A 21,246-nucleotide genomic window follows, 5' to 3' on the forward strand; every position below is an offset into this window, starting at 1 on the left:
CCCCGACAAGACAATCCCGGTAATTTTCTCAGAGCTAGAGCGCTATGGTGCCCACTCGGGTTACAGGGTGAACTGGCATAAGTCGGTGCTATATGCCCCGGAGGGGCGGGGGGACTGGCCGTGTCTCCCAGACAGGCTCCAGGCGACGACGGAGGGGTTTCAATACCTGGGAGTGTTTATAACACTGGACCGGACTGTCTCATACGACAGGAATGTTGGGAGAGTTCTGACCAATTTCGTGGAGGATGCGCAAAGATGGCATCGGCTGCCGCTTACGCTGCTGGGGCGTGCAGCCATGTTTAAAATGATAACGCTGCCCAGGTTCCTGTATGCGCTCCAGAACGAATATTATCCGGTCCTTAGGCGGGTCTTTCGAGAAATTGATTCGGAACTCCGTAGCTTTCTCTGGCTCGGTAGACAACCCAGGGTGGCGATAAAGACCCTGCAGAGGCACCAGTATAGCGGGGGGATCTCGCTTCCCAACATCGAGGCCTACTACTGGGCGGAACACCTGGTGTACATCAACGATTGGCTTCACGCCCCGGCAATGCACCCGACGTTTGCTTTGGAAAGACACGTCATGGGCGCCCACTCGTGTCATTATTACTTATATGGTGGCAAGGGTACGGGACGGTTACTGATGGCCACTAAAATCACCCTGGCGATTTGGAAAAGGGCGACCCGGGAGATCGGCTGGGACAGGAAACTAAGTAGACAGACGCCCCTATGGCGTTGCACATGGCTACCAGAACTCAACAAGTTGAGGGGGTTCACGCAATGGGATAACATTGGGGTGTCGACATTGGGAGACGTGCTAGTGAGGGGGGAGCTGAAATCCTTTTCGGTGCTCCGCAGGGAATTTGGATTGCTCCCCACACAGTACTATAAGTACGCGCAACTGAAACATGCTTGGCAGGCAGAAGGGATACAGACGGCTTCTCTTCCCGAATACGCACCACTAGAGGGCAGATTGTTGCAGGAACATATGATGGAAAGGGCGGTGTCCCTCACATATCGGACCCTCATGAACAATATGCCTGATACTCTGGGGACGCTTCGGGCGACCTGGGAGGCAGACGTGGGTGAGATGGACGAGGTGGACTGGGATACGGTTCTCATGCACCCACGAGAGGTGGCGATTAAGTCCCGGCTGCGGCTGATCCAATTCAATATTCTGCATAGAACGTACTTTGATAGACTTCGACTGTTTAAAATGGGACGGGTGGGGGACACGTCGTGTCTGAGGTGCGGAAGGGACTTTCTATCATATACTTTGGCTTTGCCCGCAGATTCAGGGGTACTGGCGGGGGATCCTAGGGGAACTGAGTAAGGTGCTGGAGGTGCCACTGCAGGAGGACCCCAAGTTAGTGTTACTGGGTATGACGCATGATGTGGACCTCCCCCGCCCGCTGTTGACTTTCCTGGTGCTGGCTCTGGTGGTGGCAAAGAGGGACGTAGCAAAATACTGGGGGGCGCCCTCGCCACCCCGATTAGCGGAGTGGAGGAGAGGCCTTGACATCTACATGGCGGCAGAAAGGGTCACGTACAAGGCGAGAGGCTGCCCCAAAAAAATTCACCAGGGTGTGGGCCCGATGGCGGAGGTATCGCGGCCTGGAGAGGGGGCTCTAGCGGGGTGGTGGAGCGGAGGGGGCCGGCATGGTTCATGGATGACGTCTATAGTTCTAGGGCACAGACAGTGGTATATACGGAAGACGCTGGTGTCACCCGCAGCATAAGTCCGAAACAGACTTCCGATGTGATGAGAGAGGGGTGGGGGCAGAGGGCGGGCGAGGTCGGGGGGGTGCTCAATATTGACCTGTCTGTTTGGTTGTTTTACTTTGTGTGTGGCTGTAAACCAAAAATACCAATAAAAATGTTTATAAAGTGCGACTTTTGGGAGTGTGGCGGCGCGATCGCAGAGAGCTGTGCTGGGGTACGGCGACCTCCTCGAGGCCCTTGGTGCTCTTCACTCCTCCTTGATTCATGGTGTCGGGGTCTTGGGGAGTAAGCTCGACGGTGTGGCGTCGGCGTTGGGGCAAAGGCGACCCGCCTGTCCGCACGTACATAGGGCCTACCCACACTGCGCACAGGGGGACACTTTGGCGGCCACCCCTGAGGTTAGTGCACGGCTGGACACTCAGGCCAGTATGCTACAGTGTGTTCGTCCAGCTGAGGGCCTGATCTGTCCCGGAGGCGTCGGACCTGAGTGGGGTGTGGTAGCCTCGTCCCGTACGTGCCCTCCTGCGACCCAGGGACAACTCCAGCAACTATTGTCTGCTTTGGCTGCTTCTGCCTTCCTGGACCTTGAGTACAGTGCATATCCTGGGGCAGCACTGGGAAGCCTGTTTCTCCACGCTGCGGACTGTGTTGATGCTCAGAGACTTCCACCCCACCTGTGTGCGTCGCTTCTCGGACGTTTTTGGACAATTCTCTACCTTGGAACGTTGGATATGGTGCTGGGTCGAGGGGTAGGCATGGGCAGAATTCCAAAGAGTGGTCAGGGATAAGGCTGATCCTTCAGGGGTGGTCGTCTAGTGGACGGGCGGGCTCAGGGCTTGCGTGCTCTCCTGGCATAGCTAACAGCATAATAGGTGCATAGTGCTCCCCATCTTGCTTTGAGAAGATCGCTTTTGTGCTGTTTATTGTTCACTTTGGGGGAAACTTACCGTGCGGGAGGGAGAAGCCGGGGGTATGTTTTGAAGGCCCTCCTCCAGTTTATTAATACTTTCTCCACCCCCCCCGTCTGGTGGGGTTCTTTTCCTACTTCTTTTTCCCTCTTCTCCTATATTTCGGGTCTGGTTCCAGGGCGACAGGCACACTGCTGGGGGGGGGGGCCGTACTCATCTGCAGAGGTGCAGGGTGGGGGGTTGGGGGAGGGGATTCTTTCGTCTTTTGTCTCTTTTTCCATGGCCTCCTTTTTCTTTTCTGATTCTTTTTGTTTTTTCTTTTTCTGGGATCAGTGTGATACACCTCCTTTGCTATGACTCGTTGCCGCTCCATGTGTACCGCAATTTCCGGGGTGCTCTCCGGGAGTTCTGGCGGGGGACTGCAGGCGCAACTGCTTATGATACTCTTCCTCATCCTGATGTTCTTGTGTTTGCGCCATTGACCTAATAGATTGCTGTAAACCGTTTACTTCTATTACTCTGCGTACCTGTAATTGCTGTTTGAAAATTGTCTGGCACCTGATCCTTCTGCCTTGTTTCATTATAAAACGAAAACCTTTTTCTCCTGGTGCCCTACCTACGCTGTTCACAGTATTAGCATCACGATTCTGCTCCCCGATGTGCTGCCTGTGTTTATACTTGCCTGTTTTTGCTCTGATTGCTTAGCGGCCGGCCCCGGGGGGTTGTAGGCCCATATTTGTTCTCTATTGAACTGTTAATAAAGGTTTTCAAAAAAAAAAAAAAAAAATGTTTATAAAAAAAAAAAAGAATTCTGATTTACATTAGTGCTGATTAACGTGAAGCACTGGAATAAGAAGTGTCTTTTTTGCATCAGAAATTCTAACAACGTTCTATACCTGCCTATCGTTGGTGTGTGAATCAACACAGAGCACACACTCTACTTCAAATGTAAAAAACCCGAAATCCACGCACGCATTCAACTGCCAAACATGTGCTGACTTCTCTACTCAGGGTGAGTAAACATTCTAAGAGTATTTCAAACATGTTATAGGAAAGAGTATCCTTTCTTACCAGAATGAGAAGTGGATAGTTTGAATCCCTTAAAACCTGAGGATAAAATGAATAATACTAAATTAGGACAAATTCTACAAGCAAGCAGAAAAGAAAAATTATTAAATGAACAACTTAGGAAACAGAAGGCTGTTATTTGATGGTGGACACAGCAATGCACTACAGAACAATTTACTTACCTTTGGTAACGCTGTTTCTGGATGATAATCTTTCTAACCACAAAATCCTCACCTTTAGAACACCCTTCAGAGCCAGACCTGATCCGGAGAATTATTTAAGCTGTGACCTCGCATTACCGTATGTAGCACTATAGAACAAGTTACTTACCTTCTGTAACGATATAGCTGTAAGAGATATATATTAGTTATAGATTCCTTACCTTAGAATTACCCCCAGGCATCAGACTGGATCCAGAGAATTTTTCTTCAGCAGTAACCCTGCGTGTCGGTAGGTGGCTTCGGTCGACTCCGTGTTTGTCGTTGGCGTCATGATCGCCGGAAGAACAAGTTACTTACCTTCGGTAACGCTTTTTCTGGTGGATACAGTATCTGCCTGTGGATTCCTCACCTTGTGAATATCCCCTGCGCCAGCATTCCACTGAACTTTTTTCCCCAGCTCTCTATGCCGACGTGGACGTCATAATGCTTCGGCTCCGTTTGCGACTCCGCATGACGTCACCGGAGCTATAAGAAAGCCACGTCGGCGTGATGACGTCAGTTCCACCCATTTTTTCTGTGCCTCCGAGGTGAACAGGTGGACCGACAACAGATTCAAAGTATACGCAGTATGCGACATTCGAACAAATATACATAGTACATATACAAAAAGGGAAGCTAAGGAACAACAGCATTTCCTATAAGTGTACCAGAAAAAACAACATGTCAAGCAAGGCATCCTTTAAGGTATACAAAGGTGGACAACGGGGAGGCGGGTGGGCCAGTGAGGAATCCACAGGCAGATACTGTATCCACCAGAAAAAGCGTTACAGAAGGTAAGTAACTTGTTCTTCTGATGGATACATCTGCCAGTGGATTCCTCACCTTGTGAATAGATTCCCACAGTAGTCCCACTCCCGGAGGAGGGTGTCCACCTTCCTATACCAAAAAGTCTTGCAAGACAGAGCGCGCAAAGTGGCCCTCCCTCCTCATCTCAGAGTCTAAGCAATAATGCTTTGCAAAGGTATGGAGGGAGACCCAAGTCTCGGCCTTACAAATGTCTGCCACAGGAACACCCCTGGCCAAAGCAGAGGTGGAAGACTTAGCTCTAGTTGAATGAGCTCTAATACCCTCAGGAGGAACCTTACCAGCCAGGGCATAGCAGATCTTGATGGCAGGGATGATCCATCTTGATAGAGTGCGCTTGTGCACAGCTTTTCCTTTAGAATGTCCAACATATCCCACGAAAAGCTGATCGTCCAAACGAAAGTCTTTCGTTCTGTCCAAGTAAAAGCTCACAGCTCTTTTTGGGTCCAGACGATGAAGCCTTTCCTCCTCTTTGGAGGGATGAGGAGGCAGATAAAAAACAGGGAGAGTAATAGACCGCCCCAAATGAAACGAAGTAACCCCTTTAGGCAGGAAAGCAGCCCTGGTCCTGAGTACCATCCTTTCAGCATGTAATGTTAAAAACGGGGGTTTAGAACTAAGAGCTTGAAGCTCACTCACCCACCTTCCCGAGGTTATGGCCATAAGACAGACCGTCTTAAAGGACAACAGCCTCAAAGGACAACTATGAAGAGGCTTAAACGGAGACCCCATCAGAAAAGTTAAGACAAGATTAAGGTCCCACTTTGGCATTACAAAAGGAGTAGGCAGAAACCTGTTTGTAAATCCTTTGATAAACCTTAGTACAATAGGAGATTTAAATAATGACGGTTGATCAGGAAGACATAGAAAAGCCGATAAGGCCGATAGATAGCCCTTGACCGTGGCCACAGCACAGCCCTGCTGAGCCAGGGAAAGAGCAAACTGAAGCACATCAGAAAGATGGGCTTTTAAAGGGTCAATGGATCTCTCCCCACACCATTTAACAAACTTAGACCCACTATATGAGTAAATGGACTTGGTGGAGTGTCGCCTGGCCGATAAAATAACATCCACCACATCAGGCGGGAGAGAGAAGGAATTCAGGTTGCCCCGTTCAATCTCCAGGCATGAAGGTGTAAGCTCTGGAGGTGGGGGTGTAGAACCTGCCCCTCCGACTGCGAGAGGAGGTCTGCCCTCAGAGGGAGACGGAGCGGAGGGCACGAAGAGAGGTGGAAAAGATCTGTATACCACACCCTTTTTGGCCAATCCGGGGCGACCAAAATAACTTGGGCCCGGTCTTGGCGAATCTTCCTCAGAACCCGAGGAATCAAGGGTATGGGAGGAAACGCGTAAAGGAGCCATGAGCCCCAACTCAACTGAAACGCGTCCCCCAACGCTCCCTGCATCGGATACTGGAGACTGCAGAATGACGGGCAGTGTGCGTTCTCACGGGTGGCGAAGAGGTCCATCCGAGGTGTTCCCCACGTCCGAAAGACGTGACGAACCACCTCCGGATGGAGCCTCAACTCTTCGTCGACGGAGAACTGCCGACTGAGACTGTCCGCACGTACGTTCAGCACCCCGGCCAGATGATTCGCCATCAAGCAAATCTGATGATCCTGAGCCCAGGACCAGAGCCTTAACGCCTCCCTGCAGAGACGGTACGACCCTACTCCTCCCTGTAGGAGAGTAGGGTCTGCTTTCTATGTTCACCCCCACTTTTTGCTTTTGCTTTACTGGTTTTCGACTTAGATGCGGCTGTGGGCCTGCTAATCAGACCCACAGCCCTGCTGTTCTCTCTCTAAATTAATACTATGTACTTTAGGTGCATAACCCATTTGGATAGGATCACCTTATTGGCCCCTGTACAGTGTACCCTAGGTACCCAGGGCATAGGTGTACCCTAGGCCTACCAGGGGCTGCAGCATGTATTATGCCACCCCTGGCCTGGCCTTCCATTCTGACACAACTGGCTGATCACTCAGCTGGGGCAAGGTCGTGTAATCACCCCTTGCTTAGGTGTAGTATACCTATACCTAACTTACATATAGACACATGTGTACCTATCAGTCACTCCTATGGCAGGCCTTAACAATCCTGGAGGCAGAGTGCTTGGTAACATGTGAGATGGTGCTCTAGCATGAGCTGAGCCTGTCTGCAGCTTTCGGAACCAAGTCCTTATAGCTGTTCTATGATATAGCCTACCATATACTCTTAAAGTGCCTTATAATCTTAGACGGTTATGGTAACTATGGTTTGGTTTTATCGAAACATGTCGTGTAAGGTGTCTAACACTGTGGAATAATACCCCCATGCCATTTCTGGACATGAGGATATTATTCCCCCCTTCTAGAGGGAAAGACATGTTAATCATACTTCACTGTTAGCCTCTGACCAAAGCCTCAGCATCACAAAATGGATGCTGCTGCCACGACACAAGTCTGACCTCCTGCAGCTGGGAGTGATCCCAGCCAGGGAGGCCTGGACAATAGGTTTCCTGCTTGGGGAGGTGCTAGCACCTCCCCAGACAGCCTTTAGTGTATTGGGGCAGGGTGGGCTGAAAGGAATGAGACATGCCTGGGGCACACCAGGTGTTCCTTGCATAGTCCAGTTCAAACCGGCGCTGGGGCACTCCAGCCCCAGCTCTGGCGCGAAACTGGACAAAGGGAAGTGGGTGTAACCACCCCCTCCCAGGTCCCACCCATAAGGCGTGACCTAGCAGGTATCCCAGCCCCCCAGATTAGTATAAGAGTGGGAGTTGGGCCTCAAGACTTTAGATTATCCTGAACCTGCAACTTGAACAGAAACTCTGGACCTTCGACATTCGACGAAAGAAGAAGACTGAAGAATCTCCCTTGTAGCCAAGGAGTGGCTACCCTGTGCAAACAGGCACCATCAAGAGACTACCCTTTGCTTTGCCCACGTTCTACGAGGAACCGACTGCAGAGCCCGACCAGAGCCTTGACTTCCAGACTTCTCCGACCCTGATCCACATCCACAGCAAAGCTGAGATCCGTGGAGGCGACGAGCGACGTGGGACCGGCTACCTGGGAAAAGTGGCTAGTAACTTAAAGCGCAGCTTCTGAGGCACCCTCGAAGTTGTGCACCGGGGATTGAGAAGCCCCAACCCCAAGCACCATCTGCACCGAAGATCAGCCCCCCACACTCCACTAGTCCTGCGTGGGGCCCGTCTGCATTTTCCTGCTTGCCGCGTCTGTCCGGTTGCTTGCCCGCTGGCTGGTGGCCTTTGTGACGACGCTCCCTGAAATCTTCTGCGCTGGTTTGGCTCCTCCAGACTGGCTCCCGCTTCTCTGCAAAGAAGAAGCACCCCAGACCTTCCTGGTCTGCACCAGAAGCAAGTCCTCCGTTCTTCGTGGGTTCAGCTTGCCAAGGCTTGGTGAGTCCTAGTCCAACTTCGACGCCGCCGACAGCAAGAGCCTTCGTGGGACAGCTTGCCTCCTGGTCCTGGTCGTCCTCGACGCTTCCTGGTCATCCTGGCTGCAGCGACAAGCTTCACCTTCACCTGCAATCTTCACGACATCGCCTGGTTCCTTCCTGGTTCCACGTGGTCACTGGCTAGTGACCTTGACTCTGTCCCTTCTGCTTGCAGGTTTCCTCTCTTCTTGATCCCAGCCTTGGGATCCACCGGACACTCTTCACTGACTGCCTGTCAGCATCTTTCTTCAGGCATCCATAGGAGTCGACGACGAAAACCGACGCATCTTCACCCCTATGCACCCGCAGCCTGTGGGCTAGGTAACTTGGGTACTCCGGTGCTCATCAGGATAGTGACTATCCTAGTGTCTAGTTTTCCAGTCTCAACTTCCTAGCTACTCCGGAAGTGTCCTAAATCTACCGTTTTCTAAACTGTACTATTGCTATTGACTTTTACGCATTACGCGTGAGTGTTTCCACTCTGCACACGAATCCCGTGGGCCTCCCACTTCCTAACTAACGCTAGTGTAGTGTAGCCCCAGCGATTCCCTAGGCCTAGGCCTATTCTATTCCGTGACAGTGGCCCTTATACCACTTACTTAGTATATGGTTTGCGTGGCCCCTAGGGCCTAACTGTATTACTTACCTGTGTGACTTAATGTATGCTTAAATAAGACTGTGTTGTACTTACCTCTAATCTCATAAAGAGTGCTGAGGGTTTGACTAGAATAAATACACTTTATTTTATATATATATCTGTTGTGGTGTCCTTTCATTTGGTATTCAAGGGATTATATATGGTATCACAGCTGGCTTCACATGCCATTCAGAGTTTAGCCTAAGACTGCTCTTGTCCATGCTACCACTAGGATAGCTGGTCTATAAGGTTGACTTTACAACCAATCACCATAAGGGTATTTGGACTGATATAAGGTGTACACTAGAACTAGTGACATCATACATCAGGCCAACTTCTCACATTGGTGAGCAGCGGTTGGGATCTGAGCTTGCTGTTGTAATACCATTGTAATCTTGAGATACTAAATTGAAAGATCACACAGATATTGTCTAGGTACATATAACATAGATTATAATACTTAAGTCCTACTGGACTTAGTAGTTGTAGGTTGAAGGGAGTAACACACCCTGACTACAACTACTAGAGAGGTTTAGTAGAAACAACTAGTGTAGGTAGGTGCACACACCACACCCTCACTAGATCATGTCTCTGAGAGGAAATCAAGTAGATGCTCTTTCAGGAGGGTCAGGTCTGCAAAAGACCCCCTCTAGATATGATACCTTAACATTCCAGGAGATGAGACACTTGTGTACCTCCAGAGGAATAAAACAGGGTGCAAACCCTACCCTCCTTCAGTTAAGACAACTCCTAGAGGAGTATGATACTCTTAGGGCATCTCAGGCAGGTACCCTAGGTACAGAGGAGGGTCTACCCACCACAGAGGAGTCAGATGGGACTTCAGATGAAGAGGTAGACAGCCAGGGCCAAGTAGGAAGACTTAGCCAGGCTAACCGAAGCTTACATGGGAGTTTGCATGGGGTCCCCCCATACAGACCCCCAAGTAGGCTTACACAGAGAAGCAGGAGGGACAGATCCCCTTCAAGGGAATCCATCCACTCCCATGTCTCTAACATCTCTAATGCTTCCTCTCACAGGGGAATGACTTCCCCTGAGAGAAAGGAGCATGAAGCCAGAATGAGGGAAGCTAATCTGAGGATTCAGAGGGAAGAACTTGCCCTTGCCAAGGAGAAGCTTGCTCTGGCTAGAGAGCAAAAGTTAAGTGGGTCAGAACCCACTGGTGGCAGCAATATCCCTAAGGATAGAGACAGGCACTATGATAATAGAAACCTGAGCAAGATTGTCCCTCCCTACAAGTGTGGGGATGACATCCACAAATGGATAACTGCTTTGGAGAGAGCTTGCAAAGTACAGCAGGTACCCCAAAGTCAGTGGGCAGCTATCTTGTGGCTCTCCTTCTCTGAGAAAGGTAGAGACAAGCTCCTCACAGTTAGTAATGAGGATGCAGATAATTACACTGTCCTGAAGAGTGCTCTGATTGATGGGTTTGGCCTAACCACTGAACAATACAGGTTGTTGTTCAGGGATACCCAGAAGACACAGACTCAGGACTGGACTGACTTTGTAGATTGTGCCACTAAGGCTCTGGAAGGCTGGCTAATGGGAAGTAAGGTTAAGGACTATACAGGATTGTATAATTTGATCATGAGAGAGCAAATACTTAACAACTGTCAAAACCAGCTATTGCATCAACACCTGATTGATTCTGATCTGACTTCTCCCCAAGAATTGGGAAAGAAGGCAGATAGATGGGTCAGGACTAGAGTTAAGCAGAAAAACCAGAACCAGGGCGGTGATCAGAAAAATGCAGACCAGAAGGGTAATGATCAGAAACAAAAAGACCAGAAGTCTTCACCAGGCCCCCAAAAGGCTCAGGGGGAGGGTGGTCCCAAAAAGGATAAAAAGAAAGATGGCCAAAAGAAACCATGGTGCAACTATTGTAAGTCCAACTCACATTGGTTTAGTGAGTGCACCAAAAAGGATAAGCCCCCAGCCACCATTGCCCCTAAGGCAACTGTACCCCCTAGTTCAGCTGTAAGTGGTGGTTCCCAGCAAAAGGGTGTAGTAGGGTTAACCCTGGGAACTGAGGAGGATTCTGGCCTAGTCAGAGTACCTACTCAGGCTGTTCTTATCTGTGATGGGGACTTAGCTTTGTCCTCTACTGTAGGCCCCAGTAACCTGGGCAAGTACAGACAGACTCCTTTTATCAACCAAAGAATGGCTCAGGCCTACAGGGACACTGGAGCTAGTGTCACAATGGTGACACCTGCTTTTGTGGACCCTGGACAGATCATACTAGGTGAGAATTACCTAGTGACCAACGCTAGAAATGCCACTACCTCCCATAGTGTGGCTATTGTTAACTTCTCCTGGGGAGGGGTAACTGGCCTCAAGAAAGTTGTTGTTAGTTCAGACCTTCCTGTAGAGTGTTTACTGGGCAATGATCTTAAAACTTCAGTTTGGTCTGAAGTGGAGTATAGGACCCATGCAGAAATGCTGGGGATAGATGCACATGTCCTTGCTGTGACCAGGTCACAGGCCAAAAAGTGCACCACTGAACAAGTGCTGGATCCTGAAACTATGGACCAGTCACAACCCAAAAGAAAGAGCAGTAGGGTTAAGGCTGTGCCTTCCCCCCTGCCTCAGGTGGTGGATCAGCCCTCCCAGGAGGATGATTCTGAGAGCCCTGAAGGAACTGTCCTAGAAGAACTTGAACCTGATCAGGTTGAGTTTCTTGGGACAGGGGGACCTTCACGGGCAGATCTGAGGCAGGCTCAATTAGACTGCCCCTCTCTTGAACCCCTCAGACAGCTGGCTGCTGCTGAGGCTGCAGGGAATGCTCAAGGTACCCATAGAGTGTATTGGGATGAAGGGCTACTGTATTCAGAGGCTAGAGACCCCAAGCCTGGTGCATCCAGGAGGTTGGTCATACCACTGAAGTTCAGAGGCTTCCTTCTAACCTTGGCCCATGATATTCCCCTTGCAGGACATTTAGGCCAGAACAAGACTTGGGACAGGCTTGTCCCTCACTTTCACTGGCCCCATATGTCAGAAGATACTAAGGAGTTTTGTCGCTCCTGTGTCACCTGCCAAGCCAGTGGCAAATCAGGTGGCACCACAAAGGCCCCCCTCATACCACTACCTGTGGTGGGGGTCCCCTTTGAAAGAGTGGGCATAGATATTGTAGGACCAATGGACCCACAAACAGCATCTGGGCACAGATTCATACTGGTGATAGTGGACCATGCCACCAGGTACCCAGAAGCAATTCCCCTGAGGACCACAACAGCTCCTGTTGTGGCAAGGGCCCTGCTTGGAGTTTTCTCCAGAGTGGGCTTTCCAAAGGAGGTCATTTCTGACAGAGGTGCCAACTTCATGTCAGGATACTTGACTGCAATGTGGAAGGAGTGTGGTGTTAACTACAAGTTCACCACACCCTATCACCCACAGTGCAATGGGCTTGTTGAGAGATTCAACAAGACCCTAAAGGGAATGATAAAAGGATTACCAGACAAGCTTAGGCGAAGATGGGACATCCTTTTACCCTGCCTTCTGTTTGCTTACAGAGAGGTCCCACAAAAGGGGGTTGGCTACAGCCCTTTTGAGCTTTTGTTTGGGCATCCTGTAAGAGGACCCCTGTGTTTGGTGAAGGAAGGATGGGAGAGACCTCTCAGACAACCCAAACTAGACATAGTGGATTATGTACTTGGTCTCCGCTCCAGGATGGCAGAGTATATGAAGAAGGCTTCTAAAAACCTTGAGGCAAGCCAAGAACTCCAAAAAGCTTGGCATGACCAAAAGGCTGTACTGACTGTTTACCAGCCAGGACAGAAAGTGTGGGTGTTGGAGCCAGTGGCCCCAGCAGCACTCCAAGACAAATGGTCTGGACCCCACACTATTGTTGAGAAAAAGGGAGAAGTCACCTACTTGGTGGACCTTGGGACTCCCAGAAGCCCCCACAGGGTGCTTCATGTCAACAGATTGAAGGCATATGTTGACAGGGCAGACATGGGGCTACTCATGGCTACAGATGAGGGGCAGGAGGAAGAGAATGACCCTCTCCCAGACCTGTTGACTCAGAACCCTGATGATGGCTCAGTAGATGGTGTGGTCTTTTCTGACAGCCTCACTGTCCATCAGCAACAGGACTGCAGACAAGTTCTGCAATCCTACAGACATATGTTCTCTCTGACCCCAAGTCAGACAAACTGGTGCACCCATGAGGTGGACACTGGTGACAGTCTGCCTGTGAAGAGTAAAATCTACAGGCAACCTGACCATGTCAGGGACTGCATAAAAGTTGAGGTACAAAAGATGTTGGAGCTGGGAGTCATTGAACCTTCAGAGAGCCCTTGGGCTAGTCCTGTAGTTCTTGTGCCAAAACCTCACACCCAAGATGGTAAGAGAGAGATGAGGTTTTGCGTGGATTACAGAGGTCTCAATGCTGTCACTAGGACAGATGCCCACCCAATACCTAGGGCAGATGAGCTCATTGACAGACTGGCAGCTGCTAAGTTTTTGAGCACATTTGACCTGACAGCAGGCTACTGGCAAATCAGACTAGCTGAGAGTGCAAAGGCCAAAACTGCTTTCTCGACCCCAGGAGGACATTATCAATTTGTGGTAATGCCCTTTGGTTTGAAGAATGCACCTGCCACTTTCCAAAGGTTGGTGAATCAAGTCCTTACTGGGTTGGATGATTATTGTGCAGCTTATCTTGATGATATTGCTGTCTTTAGCTCCACCTGGGAGGATCACCTGGTCCACCTGAGGAATGTTTTAGAGGCCCTGCAAAAGGCAGGCCTCACTATCAAGGCCACTAAGTGCCAGATAGGGCAGAGCAAGGTTGTATACCTGGGCCACCTGGTTGGTGGGGGTCAGGTTCAACCACTGGAGAGCAAGATCCAGACCATAAAGGACTGGGCTCCTCCAACTACCCAGACTCAGGTCAGAGCTTTCTTGGGCCTGACTGGATACTACAGAAAGTTTGTTAAGAACTATGGGTCCATAGTGACACCACTTAATGACTTGACCTCCAAGAAGATGCCAAAGAAAGTTCAGTGGACAGTAAGCTGTCAAAAAGCATTTGATGACCTGAAGCAGGCCATGTGCAGTGCACCTATTCTGAAAAGTCCAGACTACTCCAAAAAGTTCATTGTCCAGACAGATGCTTCTGAGTTAGGTGTGGGAGCTGTTCTTTCACAACTGAATGTAGATGGTCAAGACCAGCCCATTGCTTTTATAAGTAGAAGGCTGACCCCTAGAGAGAAACGTTGGTCAGCTATTGAGAGGGAGGCCTTTGCTGTGGTTTGGGCCCTGAAGAAGCTGAGGCCATACTTGTTTGGCACTCACTTCAAGATTCAGACAGACCATAAGCCCCTCTTGTGGCTAAATCAGATGAAGGGTGAAAATCCCAAACTTCTTAGGTGGTCCATTTCCCTACAGGGGATGGACTTCACAGTGGAACATAGACCTGGGACTGACCATGCCAATGCAGATGGACTCTCCAGATATTTCCACTTAGAACATGAAGACTCAACTGGTCAAGGTTAGTTTAATGTCCCTAAGTTTGGGGGGGGGTTGTGTAGGAGAGTAGGGTCTGCTTTCTATGTTCACCCCCACTTTTTGCTTTTACTTTACTGGTTTTCGACTTAGATGTGGCTGTGGGCCTGCTAATCAGACCCACAGCCCTGCTGTTCTCTCTCTAAATTAATACTATGTACTTTAGGTGCATAACCCATTTGGATAGGATCACCTTATTGGCCCCTGTACAGTGTACCCTAGGTACCCAGGGCATAGGTGTACCCTAGGCCTACCAGGGGCTGCAGCATGTATTATGCCACCCCTGGCCTGGCCTTCCATTCTGACACAACTGGCTGATCACTCAGCTGGGGCAAGGTCGTGTAATCACCCCTTGCTTAGGTGTAGTATACCTATACCTAACTTACATATAGACACATGTGTACCTATCAGTCACTCCTATGGCAGGCCTTAACAATCCTGGAGGCAGAGTGCTTGGTAACATGTGAGATGGTGCTCTAGCATGAGCTGAGCCTGTCTGCAGCTTTCGGAACCAAGTCCTTATAGCTGTTCTATGATATAGCCTACCATATACTCTTAAAGTGCCTTATAATCTTAGACGGTTATGGTAACTATGGTTTGGCTTTATCAAAACATGTCGTGTAAGGTGTCTAACACTGTGGAATAATACCCCCATGCCATTTCTGGACATGAGGATATTATTCCCCCCTTCTAGAGGGAAAGACATGTTAAAATCATACTTCACTGTTAGCCTCTGACCAAAGCCTCAGCATCACAAAATGGATGCTGCTGCCACAACACAAGTCTGACCTCCTGCAGCTGGGAGTGATCCCAGCCAGGGAGGCCTGGACAATAGGTTTCCTGCTTGGGGAGGTGCTAGCACCTCCCCAGACAGCCTTTAGTGTATTGGGGCAGGGTGGGCTGAAAGGAATGAGACATGCCTGGGGCACACAAGGTGTTCCTTGCATAGTCCAGTTCAAACCGGCGCTGGGGCACTCCAGCCCCAGCTCTGGCGCGAAACTGGACAAAGGGAAGTGGGTGTAACCACCCCCTCCCAGGTCCCACCCATAAGGCGTGACCTAGCAGGTATCCCAGCCCCCCAGATTAGTATAAGAGTGGGAGTTGGGCCTCAAGACTTTAGATTATCCTGAACCTGCAACTTGAACAGAAACTCTGGACCTTCGACATTCGACGAAAGAAGAAGACTGAAGAATCTCCCTTGTAGCCAAGGAGTGGCTACCCTGTGCAAACAGGCACCATCAAGAGACTACCCTTTGCTTTGCCCATGTTCTACGAGGAACCGACTGCAGAGCCCGACCAGAGCCTTGACTTCCAGACTTCTCCGACCCTGATCCACATCCACAGCAAAGCTGAGATCCGTGGAGGCGACGAGCGACGTGGGACCGGCTACCTGGGAAAAGTGGCTAGTAACTTAAAGCGCAGCTTCTGAGGCACCCTCGAAGTTGTGCACCGGGGATTGAGAAGCCCCAACCCCAAGCACCATCTGCACCGAAGATCAGCCCCCCACACTCCACGAGTCCTGCGTGGGGCCCTTCTGCATTTTCCTGCTTGCCGCGTCTGTCCGGTTGCTTGCCCGCTGGCTGGTGGCCTTTGTGACGACGCTCCCTGAAATCTTCTGCGCTGGTTTGGCTCCTCCAGACTGGCTCCCGCTTCTCTGCAAAGAAGAAGCACCCCAGACCTTCCTGGTCTGCACCAGAAGCAAGTCCTCCGTTCTTCGTGGGTTCAGCTTGCCAAGGCTTGGTGAGTCCTAGTCCAACTTCGACGCCGCCGACAGCAAGAGCCTTCGTGGGACAGCTCGCCTCCTGGTCCTGGTCGTCCTCGACGCTTCCTGGTCCTCCTGGCTGCAGCGACAAGCTTCACCTTCACCTGGTTCCTTCCTGGTTCCACGTGGTCACTGACTAGTGACCTTGACTCTGTCCCTTCTGCTTGCAGGTTTCCTCTCTTCTTGATCCCAGCCTTGGGATCCACCGGACACTCTTCACTGACTGCCTGTCAGCATCTTTCTTCAGGCATCCATAGGAGTCGACGACGAAAACCGACGCATCTTCACCCCTATGCACCCGCAGCCTGTGGGCTAGGTAACTTGGGTACTCCGGTGCTCAGCAGGATAGTGACTATCCTAGTGTCTAGTTTTCCAGTCTCAACTTCCTAGCTACTCCGGAAGTGTCCTAAATCTACCGTTTTCTAAACTGTACTATTGCTATTGACTTTTACGCATTACGCGTGAGTGTTTCCACTCTGCACACGAATCCCGTGGGCCTCCCACTTCCTAACTAACGCTAGTGTAGTGTAGCCCCAGCGATTCCCTAGGCCTAGGCCTATTCTATTTCCGTGACAGTGGCCCTTATACCACTTACTTAGTATATGGTTTGCGTGGCCCCTAGGGCCTAACTGTATTACTTACCTGTGTGACTTAATGTATGCTTAAATAAGACTGTGTTGTACTTACCTCTAATCTCATAAAGAGTGCTGAGGGTTTGACTAGAATAAATACACTTTATTTTATATATATATCTGTTGTGGTGTCCTTTCATTTGGTATTCAAGGGATTATATATGGTATCACAGCTGGCTTCACATGCCATTCAGAGTTTAGCCTAAGACTGCTCTTGTCCATGCTACCACTAGGATAGCTGGTCTATAAGGTTGACTTTACAACCAATCACCATAAGGGTATTTGGACTGATATAAGGTGTACACTAGAACTAGAGACATCATACATCAGGCCAACTTCTCACACTCCCTGCTTGTTGACATACCACATTGCGGCAGTGTTGTCCGTCAGGACTTGAACCGACTGACCGCGAAGGGAAGGGAGGAAGGCCTTGAGTGCCAAACGAATCGCCCGCAATTCCAGAAGGTTGATGTGAAGCAACCTTTCCTCTGGAGACCAAAGACCATTGATCTCCAGATCCCCCAGATGAGCACCCCACCCCAGGGTGGAGGCATCCGTTATCACCGTGGCCACCAATGGAGGCAGATCCTCACAGACTCCCTGAGATCTCCGTTGTGCTGATACCACTGCCTGCGGAGGCACCACTGGAGCGCCCTCATGTGCCAGCGTGCATGTTTTTTTTTTTTGTTTGAAAAAACCTTTATTGAACCATTGAAAGTGTACACTGCTGTTCAGCCAACAACCCGGAGGCAGGCAGCTTGTGTTTGCGGCATCGCGCCGCAAGCTCGGATCAAAGTCATACACTTGAGCAAAATCCCGACAGCAGCGGTGTCTCGGTTTTCCACATTTTACCATACAAAAATAGTAACAGTACAAACTACAACAGTGGCTGCGATCTGAAAAACGGAGGAGAGCCCCCAGCACCTGCACAAAATTGCCTTGCAGTGAACACCCAGCGATAATGCGGCCATATTCATACGCCGCTACATGAGACCCTGCACAGACTACCCCTCTTCGCAGTTTCACGCCATTCCCGCAGCAATGCCACACATCCAGCAGTCCCTCTCAGTCATCGTCAGCCACCTCAGCCACTGCCAGCCAGTCCACCAGCGGCTGCCAAATGTCTGCGGGTCTGGACCGCAGCGGCATCTGATCCCAGTAGGCGGTCAATTGCTCCTTGCAGTAAGTTGCTGACGCCACCCATCCCGAAACCACTGGCGGAGACCTTTTCTTCCAATGTAACGCTATTTGGCGCTTAGCAAGCAGTAGGAGAAGGGCAACCAACTTGCGCGAGGCACACGGCACGTTCAGCACAAAGCCCAGGAGGGCCACAAGAGGGTCCGGCACAATAGTCAGACCCACCATCTTCCCTATGGCGGCAAAAACTGCCTCCCAAAACTCATAAATCGGACCGCACACCCAAACTAAGTGGTAGAATGCAGCCTCTCGTTCACCACATCGCCAGCAATTCGCATCTACCTGTAATCCCATTTTAAAGAGTTGCATGGGCGTTCGATATGTCCTGTGAAGGAAGTTAAAGTGAATAAGTCTCAATCTGTAGTTAGGCGACAAGTTTTCAAGCTGGGTGCAGCAGAACTCCCACTGCTTCTCTGTAATCTGAATACCCGCCTCCGTCTCCCACAGGGACCGTGAGTCTGCATGGGCCACAGGCGAAGCACTTTGCGTAGCCCTATATATACGCGTTATCAGCTTTCGCGGGGATCTATTTGATAGTATGTCTTCTAGCGCTGCCACCGACGGTGGGGCCTTCGGGAACGTAGGATACCTATGCCTGCACGCCGCCCTCAGCTGGTAATATAGGAGAAGTTCAGAAGCCGACGGGTCCGGTGCTACGGCCATGTCCTGCACATTGAGGAACGTGTCTTCAGGGTAGAGGTCGCCTGCTAGTTTCAGGCCACAGCTACTAGCCCGCCGTGCCACCGCCGCATCAGTGAGCGGTCCCAGCAATGGGTTGCCCTCCAACGGCATACTCGGGGCATAAAGCTCAGTTACGCCCGCGCGCTTCGCAATGTTCGACCAGGCCCAACGTACCATCTCCACTGTATTAATGTCATCCTGGGACCTTCGATATCGCTGGTATGCCGCCGTCCTGAGGGGGCACGGCGCCGCCACATCCGTTTCTATGGCAACGTGGGGTTGATATGGAATCGGATGATGCCAGAAATGTAAATATTGAGCCTGGGCACTGTAGGCGTACAGCTCAATGTCCGGGGCAGCCAGGCCCCCCTGGCGGAAAGGGAGGGTGAGGAGGTTCCATGCCACTCTGGGCTGCCTGCCAGCCCAAACCGACTCTATCATAGCAGAACGCAGTCGGTTGAAGAACGCCTTTGTCATCGGAAGGGGGATGTTGACAAACAGATAGAGGAATTTGGGCAACACAACCATTTTTAGTATCGCGATGCGGCCCGTCAACGACAAAGGCAGCGTTTTCCACCTCTTCACTTTACCCTCAAACCATTCCATAGCCACACCAAAGTTTGCCAGCCACAGTTCTTGAATGGAGCGGCTGATGTGTATACCTAAATACTTGACCTCGTCTTTGACCCAGTCTATTGGGAATTCAGTGTGGCACGTGGTCGTGCCATCCGTCAGTGGCAGCATTACCGATTTAGACCAGTTAATATCTATGCCAGTGAGGCCGCTATAGCGCACCATTTCCCGCATCAGCGGGTCAAAGTTTTTGGATGGGTCGACCATGTATATGGTGATGTCATCAGCGTACATGGAAATGAGCAGCCCGCGCGGCGTGAATCCAACGCCTCGCTGTGCATGGTGCTGCCTCATGCGGGCTGCTAGTGGTTCCGTCGCGATAGCAAATAACAACGGCGACAGTGGACAGCCCTGCCGTGTCCCTCTGGTTATGGGGATTGGTTCTGACATATGCCCATTTACCCTCACCCGGGCCGACGGCCCGTTGTAGAGTATGCCAATGCTCCTGGCAAATAGCGGGCTGAATCCCATGCGGGTAAAGAGCGTAAGCAAGAATTTCCACTCCAGCGAGTCGAACGCCTTGGTCGCATCCAGCAGGGCAGCCGTGGCCTGCACCTTGGGGTCTAAGTAGTGGAGGAGCCCAAACAGCACTCGCAAATTATGTGACGTAGATCTACCCATCACAAATCCCGACTGGTCCGAGAGTGCTATCTGTGGCATCATGTACTTTAGTCGGTCTGCCAGCAACTTGGCATATATTTTGGCGTCGAGGTTTATTAAGGAAAGCGGGCGGTAGGAGTCGGGGTGAGCAGGGTCCTTCCCTGGTTTGAGCAGTGTAATTATCATTGCTTCCCGCATCGACGGAGGGAGGACACCCGTCTCAACGGCCTCCTCGTACACCCTGTGGAGGACGGGGACCAGGATGTCCGTGTATTCCTTATAGAAAGCCGCCGTCAGTCCGTCAGGGCCCGGCGCCTTGCTAAGGGGCATACTCGCTATCACAGCACGGATGTCATCTTTCGTGAACGGTAAGTCCATGTACTGACGGGCTCTATCATTAAACCAAGCTAAGGCTATGGTGTCCAGGTAGTCAGTTAACACCTGATCATCCGGCGTCACTCTAGTGGTGTAAAGGTCACGATAATAGTCAGTCATGGTTTGCAGTATGTCTTGCGGCTCCCTGGCCACCCCACCCTCTGAAGTTCTAAGTTCCAGAATATACTCCGCCCCTCTGGGTGCTCTCAGCATGGCCGCCAGCGTGCGACCGGCGCGGTCCCCCTCCCCGTAACGTCTGGCCTGACTGTCTTTAGATAGGTATGCCACTTCTCTGTCCGCCTCCTGTTGATATTTAGTTAGAGTCGCCCTAAATTCTGCTCGCAAGCTGTCCGTCGGCGCCCCCAACAATGCCGACTCGAGGTCAGCAAGCTCAGATTCCAGTTTGCACAGCGTGTCCCGTATAGACCGCAATACACCCGTTTTCAGCGACATACAGTGTCCCCTAGTCACCGCCTTGCAGGCCTCCCAGAGCGTGCCCGGCGAGTCCACTGTGCCCTCATTAAGTTCAAAATATTCCTCTAACTTCTCGCGCAATGCCTGTTGAAAGACTTGGTCACGAAGCGCCCTGGAGGGGAATCTCCAACTAAACGGTTGAATGTAGTGTGCCGGAGTGGACAGCGTCAGGCAGACCGGTGCATGATCAGACAGTGACCTCGGTAAATGTTCCACCCCTAGTACCATAGTGTGTAGGTCTCGTGAGAGCAACTAGTAGTCTAACCTAGACCATGCCGCTCGATGGGCCGTGATACAGGTGCCAGTGCGAACCCCGGGGTGTAGTCTCCTCCAGGAGTCCACTAATTCTGCGTCCAGTATAATGTCGCCCAATGCCTCCGATGCCCTAGGGTGGTGCGCTCTAGCCGTGCCCTGCCTATCCATATCGTTTGAAAGAACAACATTGTAATCGCCCCCCCACAGAATCGCTGCCGGGCCGCAGGCCTGCACCCTGTGCCACAGATCGCGGAAGAAGCTCGGTCGATCGTCATTCGGGCCATATACATTCACTACCACCACTCTCATCCCACACAGCGTG

General features: G+C 51.0%; 1 protein-coding gene across 3 annotated transcripts in view; it reads right to left on the reverse strand.

The window, feature by feature from the left end:
* LOC146811702 (uncharacterized) overlaps positions 1 to 21,246 on the reverse strand; it is a 1,283,263-nt gene that overhangs the window by 647,046 nt on the left and 614,971 nt on the right. For all 3 annotated transcript variants that reach the window (XM_085614524.1, XM_085614523.1, XM_085614522.1), the window contains exon 7: positions 3,699 to 3,734. In XM_085614524.1, coding sequence (XP_085470650.1) covers positions 3,699 to 3,734 — 36 coding nt within the window. The remainder of the gene's footprint in view (positions 1 to 3,698; positions 3,735 to 21,246) is intronic.

Source organism: Triturus cristatus, chromosome 7, assembly GCF_964204655.1.
Source record: "Triturus cristatus chromosome 7, aTriCri1.1, whole genome shotgun sequence".
Classification (NCBI taxonomy): domain Eukaryota; kingdom Metazoa; phylum Chordata; class Amphibia; order Caudata; family Salamandridae; genus Triturus; species Triturus cristatus.